Below are 15,400 nucleotides of genomic sequence, written 5' to 3'. Positions count from 1 at the left end.
CATTCTTCTGCAAGTTGCTTTTTTCATTAAACATTACCTTTTGTGAGAGTCATTCAGGTTAAAAATTGTAACTCTAGTTACTTGCTTTTCACTGTTACATAGTTTTCTACTATATGAATATATGAAACCTTTCCAATCTCTTATTAAGGGCCATTTAGGTTGTTTTATTTTGATCTAACATAATGTTGCTATGAACAATCCCCTCCTTGTAAAATGGCAAGAGTTTCTGTAGATACGTACCTAGGACTGGGTTAACTGAGACACAGGTGTAGGCTTTTCCAACTTTATTGATTATTGCCAACTGTCTTCCAAAGTGGTAATACCACCGACACTCACATGCATGGGGTGGAAGAGTGCTCACTGCTCTAAAATCCTTGCCAGCATTTGGTATTATCACTCTTTCAAATTCTGGCCAATGAGACATACGTGAAATGATATCTCACTGTGTGTTTAATCTGAATATCCTTGATTACTGGAGGCTAAGTATCTCCTCATATATATTTATGGATCACTGCAATTTATTTTTCTGTGAATGGTCTGTTCCAACTGTTGTCCATTTTTCTGTTATGTCGTCTTTCTAATTAATTTAAGATTCCTTTACGCACACACACAATACTAATCCATTATTAGTAATATAATATGCTACAAAGTATCTTCTCCCATACTGTGGATTATCTTCTAACTTTTTAAAAGAGGAGTCTTCACATTAATGTAATCATATACAGCAATATATCCTTTCACTGTTTTTGTTTTTCTAAATCTTAAGAAAGCCTTCTCTACCCAAAGGTCATTAAGATGTTGCTTCACATTTTGATCTAAACATTTTAGATTTTCTCTCTCAAATGTTTACCTTTAATCTACCTGAAACTGATTTTTCTGGTTGGGCTGAGGTGGGGAACATACACAGACACACACATACCACCCACCCCCCCTCATTCCATAAGCACACACACCATACCCACCTCACCCCCTCCACAGACACCACATACCTCCCCCGATCACACATATCACTGCCCACACCCTCAGCACCATTTACTGAAATAGTTCTGTTGTCTTCAATATCTGAATCACTTCCTCTGTTGTATAATCAAGTTACCATAAACACTGGACGCTGCTGCTTCTGGGCCCTCTTATCTATTCCACTGTCCTTTGGATATCTTGTTATCTGGGAGAATGTCAGCATGGTCCCAACTGTACTTCTCCCACTCAATTTTGAATGTTTTATATGGTACCTTAGCTAACAATATATGTATTTAGAAACTTGTGCTGTGGATTCTAGATGGTAATTATTCTCTGTATGGTACACCTAAATGTTAGCTCCTAAGAGGAGAGAGGCTATATTTAACACAGTCTTTGTACATGTACAGTCTTAGGTACTTGTGGAGTGTTTAATTCATGTAGAGAAAAAATTAATTTCTTGCACCTCAGCTTATATAGGCTGTGGTAGCAAAACTAGATAAGCACTTCATTTTTTGCCACATTGATACCATTGAAGTACAAATTTAGCACTAGGTATGGTCTTGCCCATCTGTCTGCCCCCGTCTCCTTAAGGCTACCTCAGTCTAAATGGGAGGCAGGGGTGAGGGGAGGTGGGTCACAACCTCAAAAGACTCTGGGGTTAGAAAAGTAGCAATTATTGTGTAAGGAGGCCTGGCATAATGATATAGGGGCTTGCGGAAACTATGGTTAACCAGAAAATGCCTAACTAAATTCACACAATTCAATTTACAAAAAAGTGCTAGGTTGGCTAAGTAAAAGAAATGTTCAGGCCCCACTGGCCCTCAACTGAGACCTCTAGCCATCTAAATACATGCTACATTGTAGTAGATGGTACTGATTGCACAAAACATGGAGAACTTAAATGTTTTCTAAACATATTTTCTCATGGGCACTGCTTTTAATAATGTGCCACAATTAGTTTGGTATAATCAGATTTTAGTCCCACGAGATATCCTGATATTCTATATTACAGCTTTGGCTAACAAATATAAGATGAATTTCCTCCTCAGTAAAATGGGGATAATAGTAATAATACCTGCTTCATAAGGTGAAGATTAAATGAAGCAATGCATGAAGTGCTTAGGAAAAAGTACTAATATTGAGTAATCACTTAATTATCTCGTTATTCATCATGATTTAGAACATTCATATTTTGAGTACCTTGTTGTTTCCAATCACTTTCTTGATTTCCGCAAATATCATGCATCAGGTTAATAAAGCTAAGAGCTTATATTGAACTTTATTTTTCATTCTACCTGACAAAATGCAGAAGATACATTTTGTTTTCTAAATTTGACCGTTCAAAGCTTTCGCTTAATGTCAGATTTAATGGGTTTGGTAAACACCTATACTTCTATGAGATAAAACATTTGCTTTTAATGATGATTTGTCTCCTGGACAAATTTTTGAGCTGACCATATCTTTTTTTTTTTTTTTTTTTCCCCGGTATGCGGGCCTCTCACCGCTGTGGTCTCTCCCATCGCGGAGCACAGGCTCTGGATGCGCAGGCTCAGCGGCCATGGCTCACAGGCCCAGCCGCTCCGCGGCATGTGGGATCCTCCCGGACCGGGGCACGAACCCCCGTCCCCTGCATGGGCAGGCAGACTCTCAACCACTGCACCACCAGGGAAGCCCGAGCTGACCATATCTTTAAAAGACTAAATAAATAAATAAGAGCAAAGAATATCTCCAAGTTTTAAAAAATGTTTATATGAGGAATTATGGAAATACTCTGACAAATTTAGTACTTAGAGTTAATTAAAAAAAATGAAATATACAAACCTTGAGTTGGACAAGTGGTCTTTTGGAGACAAGTTAATCAGGGTTTTAATCTTTCCATAGAGTTTTGACCCAAATCTTCACTTATGAAAAACTTTTAGTAGTATCTATCGTCAGATCACCTCCCCATGTTTACATATACATGCAAATGTAATACAGCGCTGGCTATAGTGAACACGATGAATCCGAATAAATTTCTACAGACTTATTAGCAGGATAATATGCCCAAAAGGTATCATTACACAAATTTCTCAAAAATTAGTTGGATCTCCTATTCCAGAAAAGCTCCACTGCTGTTTTTAATTTTTTAATGTATTAGAAATGAAAAGTGATATATTTTAAAGCACATTAGATATGAGTAATATAAAACATACTTCAAATTTGCTTATGGTGACTACCTCTCAAAACAGAAGGATGCATTCAGAAGCAGGTCAGGTGTTGGTGCATTTCCAAGAAGCAGTAGCCATCTAGCAGTGAGATAAACCAGTTCAACCAGACACGATTGGAAGTCCAACAAAAGGGATTTGGGAAGCATGGAAAAGATCAGCTGGGAAGAAGACAAATCCTGTTCTGGGACTCCAAATACACACCTGGTCATACTCAAATACCTAGAATTCCTTATCACTTTCATAACTCAGTAACTATTAGGTCTTGAGGTCTGAGGCAACTAGAAAGAAATTTCTTAACAACAGGGATCAATAATCAGTTTAGTTCTAGTTATGCTCATTAAAGATTAATTGCTACAGAAACTGCCCTCCGATCATAACAACTAGAAAATAGGACAGTATATGTAAAGCAAAAGTTTTCAAACACTGTACAATAGGCAGATCTGAACTGTGATTTAGAAGAGAAAGGAACAAATAAGGTAAGCCCAGATTACTGCTTGGAGGCAGTGTCTAAGATCTAGCAGTAAAAGTAGGTGCCTGGAAGTAGTGCTGAGCTGAGGAGCTGAAGAGGGAGTGTGGTGAGGCTGAGGTGGCTAGAATTTATGGAGCAGAATAAAAGAGAGAGAAAAGCTGCACAAAGCGACAGCTCTGGAGTTCTGCAGAGGAATCCCCAGGTCTTCGCTGGAGCACTGATCTGAACACACGTGAACGGAAATGGTCCAATTCATCAGAAATAAGTAGTGGAATGAGTAATTTTAAGAGCTCACAGAGGGCTAAGAACAGCTTGTGTTCTTATCAGACAGAGTGGAAAGACTTCATTAACACCAGGGCATTGAAGAGAGTCTAAAGAAGGGTAATAATGCTTTAGTAATGGAGCTAAATAAGTCTCCAAATAAAGGCTGCTCTGGATCCACCATGACAAAGGGTAAAGACAAGCCTCTAAAGGGTTCAGCTAATCTGCAAGTTACTCATTTGGACAATGGAATAAAATACAACATTCTTTAAAGGAATAAAACCAAATCCACCCACAAAAATGTCAAAAAGTCTGGCATGAAAACAAAAATTACTAGAAATGCAAAGAATGTAACAGTTCCAGAAAAGCACAGAGAGAAAGAAATTTGAAGAGAAGGACCTTAAAACAGCTATTGTAAATATGAAAAATATGCTCAAGGATATTAAGAAAGATACAAACTCGATAAGGAGAGAAATGAAGGATATAAAAGTTTCACATTGCAGTTTCTAAGATAAAAATACTATATATGGAATAAAAATACTGTAGTAAACTTGAAGATATAGCAACAAAAATTATTAAAGTACTGAAAAAAACAAAAAAAGAGTAGGAAAAAAATTGAGCAGAGTCTCAACGAACGTTTTGTGTAATACAGTCTAACATACAGGAAACTAGAGTCCCAGGAAGAGGGGTGGGTGCTATAAAAATGATGGCTGAAAAATTTCCAGACTTAGTAAAAAATGTAAACCAATGAATCCAAGAACTTCAAAAAAAAAAAAAAAAAGACAAGGAAAACATAAAGTAAGGCACCTCATAATAAAAATGCTTAAAATCAAATATAAAGAGAAAAATCTTGAGAGTGGCAAGAGGGGGAGAAACCCACACTAGTTACAGAGGAACAGAAAATGATAGCAGACCCTTTGTCTGAAACCACGCAGGGTAGAGAACAACAGAACAACATTTTAAAATTACTGAACAAAAAAGAAAACACTGACAAGGAATTACATACAAGTGAACATAAATTCCTAAAATTAAGGTGCAGCCTTAATATCATTTTAAAAACAATAAAACATGAGAACATTTCTCACCAGCAGTTTACTATAAGACATACTGAAAGAAATTGTTTGGGCAGAAAAAAAAGATACTAAATAGAAATGTGAAACTGCAAAAAGGAACCCAGTACACCAGGAATGGTCAATATGTGAGTAAAAGTAAAGAATACCTTTCTGTTTAAAGGAAAAATATAACAATGGAGTATGAGTTTTATATACATAATTAAAATGTATGACAATAGCACAGTAACCTGTTATAAAGATTCCAAACTACACATGAAGTGGTAAAATTTGAAGGCAGACTGTGACAAGTTAAAGACTATACTGTAAACCCTCCAGCACTCATTATAATGATTAAACAAAGAGGTACAGCTAATATGCCAACAGTGAAGAAAGACCGAACCCCCCGATGCCACAAAACACACACAAGCCCAAACAAGTCAGGAAAAGAGGAAAAAATAAAAGATGGAGTAAGTAAAAAGAGCAAGTAAGTATCAAAGTAAGTATGGAGTAAGTATCAAAGAGCAAGATGGCAGAATTAAAGTCAACTATATCAGTAATTACTATAAATTACTATAAAGTCAAGTATATCAGTAATTACTATAAATATAAATGGTATAAACACTCCAATCAAAAGATTGTTGGTTGAAAAGACCCACAAGTATGCTGTAGAAAACAATTTTAAAGACAAGATCACAGAATAAGATTAAAAAGCTAGAAAAAATTTCTAGCAAAAACTGAAAGGAAAGGTAGAGTTACTATATTAATATTAGACAAAGTAGATTTCAAAATAAGGAATGTGACCAGGAATGAGGAAGGTCATTTCATGACAAAGGGATCATTTTTTCAAGAGGACGTAACATGCACAGGTGGCAGAAATGCAAAACATTACAGACACTTTAGAAAACAGTTTGGAAGTTTTTTATAAAGTTAAACATATACTTAGTACACATCCCAGCAAGCTCACTCCTTCACTCTTAGGTACCTTCTGAAAAGAGATGAAAACATATGTACATGCAAAGACTTGTTTGAGAATATCCAAAGCAGGTTTATTTATAATAGCCCCAAACTGAAAACAACACAAATGCCCAGCTGGTGTATGTGTAAACTGTAAGATATTCAAACAATGGAATGAATATACTACTCAGCAATAAAAGGAGACAAACTACAAACTAACGCAGCACACAATATGGATGAATCTGCAAAGAACACTTCCAAGTGAAAGAAGCCAAGCACAAAAAAATATGCATGATTCGATTTATTGAAATTATAGAAAAGAAAAAGCTCAGTGCCCAAGGACAGATAAGTGGTTGCCATGGGCTGGGAGTAAAGGTGGAAGGAATTAACAGCAAGACCTTTTTCAGGTAATGGAAATGTTATGTATCTTGATAGCGATGGTAGTCACAAAACTGTATTCATTTTTCAGAACTCAAACTATGTAATTTAAATTGGTAAATTTTAGTGTATGTAAATTATCATTAGAAACTATGCACTTTCTACTGAAAAAGTTGGATTATCTGCCCATACTTATGTGATTTTAAAAACCATGAAAAACTGAAATGGGAATATCTAGGAAGAGCCTGAGGAATTAAAGGATGAAACTTCAAGACTCCTCCCCAAAACCCTCTCTCAAAGGCAGAAGTGAAGAAGCCCTCCGTGATAAAGCAACCAGCTGGAGTGAAGTCTGGAGACTGGGCCCAATTAGCCCCATCTTACCTGATCCATCTGTTTTCCCACCTATTTTGCGTTCTGAAGCAGGAACAGAAATAGAGACTGAAGCAGAGGCAGGTAACAGGCAGAACTTCTTAAGCTGCTAAACAGAAAAAAAGCCCTGTGACACTTAAAACTGCCCTAACCAGCCAGAAGTTCTCAAAGGGGATAACTAAGGCTTTTAAAGGAGTTTTACTGGCAGGAAAACCTCTGGCCTGGTGCAAGGGGACTGCGATGGTTTGGGCCTGTGCTCCTACTCATAGGGCTGCTAAGCGATCAGAGCTTCCAGCAGGGGGATTCTCTCCAAAAATTCTCAGAGGTGGCCCAGGAAAACATGGACAAAGCAAATGTCAACAGGTTGAACCTGGGGATGCTCTGGAATAAGTTACCCAGGGAAGTGACTCAGTGAAAAGACGCTCAAGTACATTAGCGTGGTCAGCCCATCCTGCTTGATGTAGCAACAGACATTGAATCAGTGACAGCTGTTCTGCTGCCTCTTTTGCCTTTTCTAGAACTGGCATTTTAAACTGCAGTTATTCTGTTTTTTGCCTCTAGTACTTTATATGAAGTATGTCAGATATTCTGTATTTTTCAGTTAGCCTGTAGAGTTAAGTTACATCCCTACCTGAAGAGAATGGACACCAACCAGCCTTGGAGACGGGAGCCACAGCTAGACACACGGGACAGAGGTGAGGAGATCTGTGGTTAGAGATGGGAAACTGTGCCATGTTGGGCAAAAGCACTGTTTGAACTCAATGTATGGAGAAAGGGGGTGTGTGTGTGCTGGGGACAAAGAGATGAACGTCGCTGGCTCTGTCTACCAAGAAGATCACCCTTTCTCCGAGAACTGTATCTCACCCCTGCTGGAGGGAACTCTCCTCTCACCAGAGCAACCACGTGGGTGTCAGTCACACAGGTCACAGTCGTGCCACAGAATACACTACAGTGGAGGTCAGGAGACAGAACTGAACACATGCTCTGCCGTGCTGCTAGTAATCACGCATCCAGCCACATGAAAGCCTCCCCTTCCAAAGAATAAAGCTGAGTGGGGTTCCCACAAGTGCAAAGCAGGAAGCCCCTGAGCTCACCTCCTCCCACAGACACACAAAATTACAACCACTTACGAAAAAGACCAGAACCTATCAAAAGAGATCTTCTACAACTAAAGACATAATGAACGGACCACAGTGAGATGGGTTTGAGGGCGGAGTCGCAGTACAGCCAAGACCACACCCTGGGGTGGGCAACCCACGAACGGGAGAATAGTTACAACTGCAGAGGTTCTCCCCATGGAGTGAGGGGTCCGTGCCCCACATCTGGCTCCCAAGCTCAGGGGTCCTGCGTTGGGAAGATGAGCCCCCAGAATATTTAGCTTTGAAGGCCAGTGGGGCTGACTTTCAGGAGATTGCCCAGAGGGCTGTGGGAAAGAGACCTCACTCTTAAAGGGCACACACAGAGTCTCACATGCTCTGGGACCCAAGACAGAAGCAGTAATTTGAAAGGGGCCAGGGTTAGACCCTCCTGCTGATCTTAGAGAGCCCCTCAGAGAGGCAGGAGGCAACTGCAGCTCACCTTGGGGACACAGACACTGGCAGCAGCTATTTGGGGAGCTCGTTCTACCATGTGGATGCTGGTCTAGCGAGCACCTCTTGGAATCCTCCTTCTAACTTACTAGCCTCAGGACCCAGCCCCACCTCTACCCACCAACCTGAAGGAACCAGTATGGGGACACCTCAGGCCAAGCAACTAACTAGGTGGGGACACAGTCCCACCCACCAGCAGACAGGCTGCCTTAAGACCCTCGAGCCCACAGCTGCCCCTGGACACGGCCTTGTCCACCAGAGGGTCCAGGACCCGGCCACACACATCAGTACATAGGCACTAGACCTGGGAACCCCAGGGCCCTGCAGCCAAAGACCCCATGACTCAGCTCCACACACCAGTGAACAGGCACCAGCCCCAGAATCTCCTGGACCTTGACCCCATCCACCAGTGAGCCTGCTCTAGCCTTGGGACCAGCATCACCCACCAGCAGGCAGAGACATGCCCAAGGAAAACCTCAGCCCTGGAGCCTACAGACCCAGCCCACACACCAGCTGGGCCATGGCCCTACCTACCTTCAGGCCAACACCAGCTCTGAGACACACTGGGCCCCTCAGCCAGCTGCCCCAGGGTCCAGCCCCACTCACCAGCAGTCCGACACCAGCTCTGGCACCCCTGGGTCCTGCAGCTAGACCCCAGGACCTGGCTCTGACCACCAGTGGGCCAGCACAAGCTCTGGGGCTCACCAGGAGTGAGGCTGCCAGCCACCTTGTGACTCAGGCCTACCAACCAATGACCAGCAACCTCTACACAAGGAGGGCCTGGCCAGCAACCAGACCAGGGGCCAGCCATGCCTATGAGACTGCCCACACCTGTCAGCCTACCACAACAGGGGGACCCACAGTCCACAGAGGGGGCACCCCTAGAGCATCCAGCCCTGGTGACCGAGGGGAGTGTGCTGCCAGCATACACAGGATGTCTCCTACAGAAGGCCACTTCTCCAAGGTCAGGAAATGTAACCAACTTACATACACAGAAATGAAACCAGCAAATAAGGCAAAATGAGGTGACAGAGGAACATATTCCAAAGAAAGGAACAAGATAAAACCCCAGAAGGAGAACTAAGCAAAGTGGAGACAGGCAACCTACCTGAGAAAGAGTTCAGGGTAATGATTGTAAAGATGATCAAAGAACTTGGGAGAAGAATGGATGAACAGAGTGAGAAATTAGAAGTTTTTAATAAAGAGTTAGAAACCATAAAGAACAACCAAACAGAGATAAAGAATACACTAACTGAAATGAAAAAATACACTAGAAGGAATCAACAGTAGATTAAATGATACAGAGGAACGGATGAGCGAGCTGGAAGACAGAGCAGTGGGAATCGCTGCTGCTGAGCAAAACAAGAAAAAAGAATAAAAAGAAATGAGGACAGTTCAAGAAACCTCTGGGACAACATCAAATATACTAACATTCACCTTATAGGAGTACCAGAAGGAGAAGAGAGAAAGTGGAAGACAAAATATTTGAATATATAATAGCTGAAAACTTCCCTAACCTGGGAAAGGTTAAATAGACTTCTTGGTTGAAAATCCACAGAGAGTCTGAAACCCAAAAAGGACCACACCAACACACTGTAATTAAAATGGCAAAAATTAAAAATAAAGACAGAATATTAAAAGCAACAAGGGAAAAGCAACAAGTTACTTACAAAGGAGCTCCCATAAGGCTATCAGCTAACTTTTCAGCCAAGATATGGAAGCAACCTAGATGTCCATCAACAGATAAATGGATAAAGAAGATGTGATATATATAAATGTAAACACACACAATGGAATATTACTCAGCCATAAAAAAGAATGAAATTCTGCCATTTGCAGCAACATGAATGGACCTGGAGGGTATTATGCTTAGTGAAGTAAGTCAAGACAGAGAAAGACAAATACTGTGTTTCATCACTTATATGTGGACTCTAAAAAATAAAACAAATGAATGAATATTACAAAAAAGAAACAGACTCACAGATATAGAGAACAAACTAGTGTTTACTGTGGGGAGAGGGAAAGGGGGAGAGGCAAAATAGGGGTGGGGAATTAAGGGATCCAAACTACTATGTATAAAATAAACAAGCTACAAGGATATACTGTACAGCACAGGGAATTACAGCCAATATTTCATAATAACTATTGACATACATGGAGTGTAATCTATAAAATCTTTGAATCATTATGTTGTACACCTGAGACTAATAAAATATTGTAAATCAATTATACCTCAATAAAAAAAGAATAAATATGATATGCAAAAACAATAAAGAGAAAGAAATGCAGAAAATGTCCTGGAGACAATTCTTCATCTTGAGGCGTCTCCTTGCCCTTTTCTCCTAAGCTGTTAGACTCACTGTCCCTTGCAGCCACTGGAGTGCTGACAGAGAAAATGACATAGCCTAGCGGGCTAGTGTACAGACTGCCCAGAAACACGGTGGGGTGCTCCTACAGAACTGGGGACAGCAAGGCTTGCTCAGCATTGTAAGTCAGTGTAAAGCTACACTGTTACAACGTTTCTCTTGATTGTACCCTAATAGAATATGCTAATACATTAAGAAAAAAGGGCCCAGCACAGGAGGAAACAGCAGGACTGTCCATCCCAGCACTGCATGTCTGTGTCTGGAGGTGGATAGAAATAATCTAGAGCTATAGCCTAATTCTGCATTAATTCTGCATGAAAGCTGTTAATTCATGCATTAACAGCTATCTTAGTCTATCCAACTATATACAATTGCTATTTCATACTCTGCAAGGGCTATTCTAAACATAGAAACAGACTCCATTCCACTCAAACTTCCAACATCATGTGTCAGTAGATAATCCTGTCACATGGGCCTCCTTCCATTTCCTAGGACGAAGCACACTACACTCACCTACACTGCACCCGTCCATCTTCCACAGAAGTCAGCATTCCACGTGTGCTTGGATCTCAATTCTAACCCTCCCTGCTTTGTCTCAAGGATCTCACACTATTTATCATTCTATGTGCTATAAATCCAACCTTTCCTTCAACCACCAGAAAATGTAAACTCCATGAAGACAGGGCCCTTGTCCATTCTATATACTACTGTATTTTTGATGCCTAGCACATAGCAGGTACTAAAAACTATTTGTTGAAGGTGAGAATAAATAAATGAATAAGAGGTTAGAAACAAATGGTCTGTAAGAAATCTTCCAGTTCTGAAGTTCTATAATTCTACTTGCAGAAGATAAGGTGCATAATGGTTTTCAGATTTAGGGTTAGAGGCTTTACCAAATTTCAATAATACTTTTCTAAATAAACATAATACAATTTTTCTTTATCCCTTCACTTTACTTCAGATAAATTCACTTTAAATTTTGAGCCTATCTTAAAGACGAAATAAATGAAATAGAAAATGTCAACAAATGATGCTTACTCTTCTTTCCATCCATATCTGCATGGATTTTCCGAGCCAAGAAACCACTTTTGTACACAGCAGCATTTGGGTCGTGAGGAATGTCCAAGAATGGGTTGGTAGTACTCCCAATACGGCTGATGGTCTTTGGATGTGTTCCATTAGCCTTCTCATCAGTACCTTCTGACGGAGACTTTTTTTTCTCTTCATCATCTCTAAAAGGATAAAACAAAGATTGAACACACAGGTTGAGTAACACAATATTCAATGTGAACACTGTGAGTAACACAATATTCAATGAACAGAGTTATTTGGTGTAATAAACTATCATATTTTCTAATGGTCTATCAGTCTTAATAACAACGACCATGATAAGAATAACTGCGGTTCACTAAACATCTCCTGTGTGCCAGGTATTTATGACCATGACAGTCTTGTAAGACTGATATTAGTATCCTATACCACAGGTAAGGAAAGAGACTCAAAGTTTAAATAAATATGCCAGAGCACAGACCTAGGAATTAAAGGAAGAGACAGTGAGGATATGACTGCAAAACTCTAAAGCCTCTGGTCTTTACACCTACTACAGAGCCTTCATGTTTGTCTTCTTTCAAACAAGTACAAGTTCTTTGGCAGAGATCATGATTTTGATTTTGATTTCTGCATGGCCTAGAATAGTACCAAGCATACAGAATACGACAAGTACAGATTAAGTCCAGTAAACAATATTGGACTATATCTGCCAAATAACCAGGTAATCTCTAATATCAAAACCTCAGGTAAAGCTACCAATGGGTTAGGATGGGGGTGCCATCCACAGTGCTTTGGCATCTTACAGCTTTCCAATCGCCATTAAAGTTTGGCGCACCCTATCACTGACCGAGAAAACCCCTAACTGCCCAGCCCCTTTTGAATCCCCGTTCCTTCAAGCAGGGAAAGTTGAACGCTGAGGTTATAATGTACATGAAGTATGAAGGAGGTGGTCACATTCAGCTAATAAAGAGAGGGGAAGATTAGAAGAAAGCTAATAAGCTCTGATATACTGCTGGAAAACACATAACCAGAATAAGAGCATTTGTCTTAGTTCTCTGGTTTTAATGTCCTGAATCATCTCTGGTTTCATTGTTTATTAAGCTTTGAATACTGAATCTTTTTATAAAACTTCAACCAAAATAACCACCACCAAAATATATTTAAAATAAACCACAAAGCTTAACAATCATCAAAAGTGTTTATTTGGGGGCTTTCCTGGTGGTGCAGTGGTTGAGAGTCTGTCTGCTGATGCAGGGGACGTGGGTTCGTGCCCCGGTCCGGGAAGATCCCACATGCCATGGAGAGGCTGGGCTCGTGAGCCATGGCCGCTGAGCCTGCGTGTCCGGAGCCTGGGCTCCGCAACGGGAGAGGCCACCACAGTGAGAGGCCCGCGTACCACAAAAAAAAAAAAAAAAAAAAAGTGTTTATTTGGTTATCAGAGTAAAACAGACATTTCTCCCCATTGGTATTTTATAAATAATTGTGAGATATATGAAAATAACACTGAACTCAGGCAACTATACCTTATTTTTAATTTTATTTCTAGATAATTTTGGATTTGCAAAGATAGTACAGAGTCCCCTTATGCTCATCATCCAGTTTCCCCAATGTAAACAACTTTTATTTTCTTTTGGCCATGTCACGTGGCATGTGGGATCTTAGTTCCGATCAAACCCGGGCCCCCTGCAGTGGAAGTGCAGAGTACTAACCACTGGACTGCCAGGAAATTACCCCCAATGTTAACACCTTATAGAACCATAATAAAAGTGTCAAAATTAAGAAATTAACAATACAATACTAAGAAGTAAACTTCAGACTTTATTCAGATTTCACCCATTTTTTTCACTAATGGTTTTTTCTTTTCCAGAATCCTATCCATGACCTCACAGTGCACTTGGCTGTCATGGCTCTTTAGTCGCCTCCAGACAGTGACAACTTTTAAGCCTTTACTTGTCCTTCATGAGCTAGAAAGTACTAGCCAGTGATTCTGTAGGTTTGTTTGATGTCTTCTCATCATTAGATTGAGGTTATACATTCTCGGGAAGGATACCATGGGTGATACACCCTCTCAGTACACCAGATCAGGAGGTATGTGTTTTATTATTAGTGAGATGCACCTGGATCACTTGGTTAAGGTGGTTTCTGTCAAGTTTCTATACTGTAAAGTTACTATTTTCCTTTGCAAATGATTTGGGGGAGATATTTTCTGACTATGAAAATATGCTGTTTCTCTTTAAACTTCTGACCACTAATTTTAGCATTCATCTGTGTATTCTGACTAAGACAATTATACTGTAGTGATCTAATGGTGATTTTTTTAAATTTCCCTAATTCCTTCTACATTATTCATTGGAATTCTTCTGTAAGTATGGACACATGGATATTTATTATTTGGATTGTAATCAAACACTACCATTATTTAATTTGTTGTTCAAATTTTTCCAGCTTTGGTCACTGGGAGTCCTATCAAGTAGGCTTCTGTGTCCTTTTATCATGCCTCATCCTTTTTCCTTTTTGTTTTGTAAGTATTTCCTTTCTTTCAGGTACCACAAGATGCTACCTCCAAGCTCATCTTGTATTTTCCTTGTCTCAGCCCCGGAAGCAACAACTCTACAAGGAGTCCCAGTTCTATTTATTGGAGAATGGTATTTAGAAACCAAATCCAGGTGCTAGGTGTGCTCACTGCCTCTAGGCCCTCTCAACAGACACACCTAGGGAAATACATAGATATTGCATATATATATATGTATGATCCGGCTATCCTCCCTCCCTTCCCATGAGCTCATACTGTTATCTCCAACCCAAGCCAGCAAGACAAAATTCATCCCAGCCTTTGCCTTTTGCTTATTTGTACTTCTTCAACAGTGAGAAACCTGGCTTTCTTACCTACAATCTATTTATTTATTTATATGTTCAACCCGAGTAAACAACGGGTTGTTTGTTATATATAACAACGGTTATGCAATTCATTTGGAAAACAAATTAATTTCACATAGTCTGAAATATATCTTGCATTCCCCATACTGTGGCTGATATTTAAGAAATGTACATACACAAAATGTACTCCTTGAGATGTACAATTCTATGGAAATACATAATGCATCATGTATCTACCATCACAATATCAAACAGTTCTGTCACCCCCAAATTCCTTCTGCTGCCTTCTTTTAGTCAATTCCTCTCCCTGACCAATTCCTGGAAACTACCTATCTCCCTTCCTTCCCAATAGTTTTGCCATTCTCAAAATGTCACATAAATGGTTTATTTTACTTGGCAAAACATATTTACGATTCATCCATATTGTTGTGAGAATCAATAGTTTGTTCACTTTCATTGCTGAGTACTATTTTATTTTATGGACATACTAGTTTATTTATGCATTTACTTTCCCCTACCCCACACCTCCAGCTTTACTGAGGTAAAACTGATGTATTTATTGTAAGGTATTATAAGTGTACAACCTGATGATTTGATATACACATACATCATGAAAGGTTCCCCAACATTGAGTTAACAAATCCAACACCTCACATATTTATTTATATATTTATTTTTGGTAAGAAATTTAAGTTTTTCTCTCTTAGTAAATTCCAGTTATACAATGCACTGCTATCAACTGTAGTCACCATGTTTTATATTATTTCTTCAGACCTTATTAGTCTTGCAGCTGCAAGTTTGTACCCTCTGAACAAACTCTCCCTATTTCCCCCACACAATATGCCCTGGCAACCACTTTTCTACTCTG

General features: G+C 39.8%; 1 protein-coding gene across 3 annotated transcripts in view; it reads right to left on the bottom strand.

Moving 5' to 3' along the window:
• The window catches only part of PSD3 (pleckstrin and Sec7 domain containing 3), a 565,935-nt gene that overhangs the window by 93,014 nt on the left and 457,521 nt on the right, over nt 1-15,400 (bottom strand). For all 3 annotated transcript variants that reach the window (XM_027122996.1, XM_027122997.1, XM_027122998.1), the window contains one exon: nt 11,644-11,837. In XM_027122996.1, coding sequence (XP_026978797.1) covers nt 11,644-11,837 — 194 coding nt within the window. The remainder of the gene's footprint in view (nt 1-11,643; nt 11,838-15,400) is intronic.

This window comes from Aethalodelphis obliquidens, unplaced genomic scaffold (assembly GCF_003676395.1).
Source record: "Aethalodelphis obliquidens isolate GAN/ISIS:26980383/991018 unplaced genomic scaffold, ASM367639v1 scaffold25, whole genome shotgun sequence".
Classification (NCBI taxonomy): Eukaryota; Metazoa; Chordata; class Mammalia; order Artiodactyla; family Delphinidae; genus Aethalodelphis; species Aethalodelphis obliquidens.
This window is presented reverse-complemented; position numbering and strand designations above follow the sequence as displayed.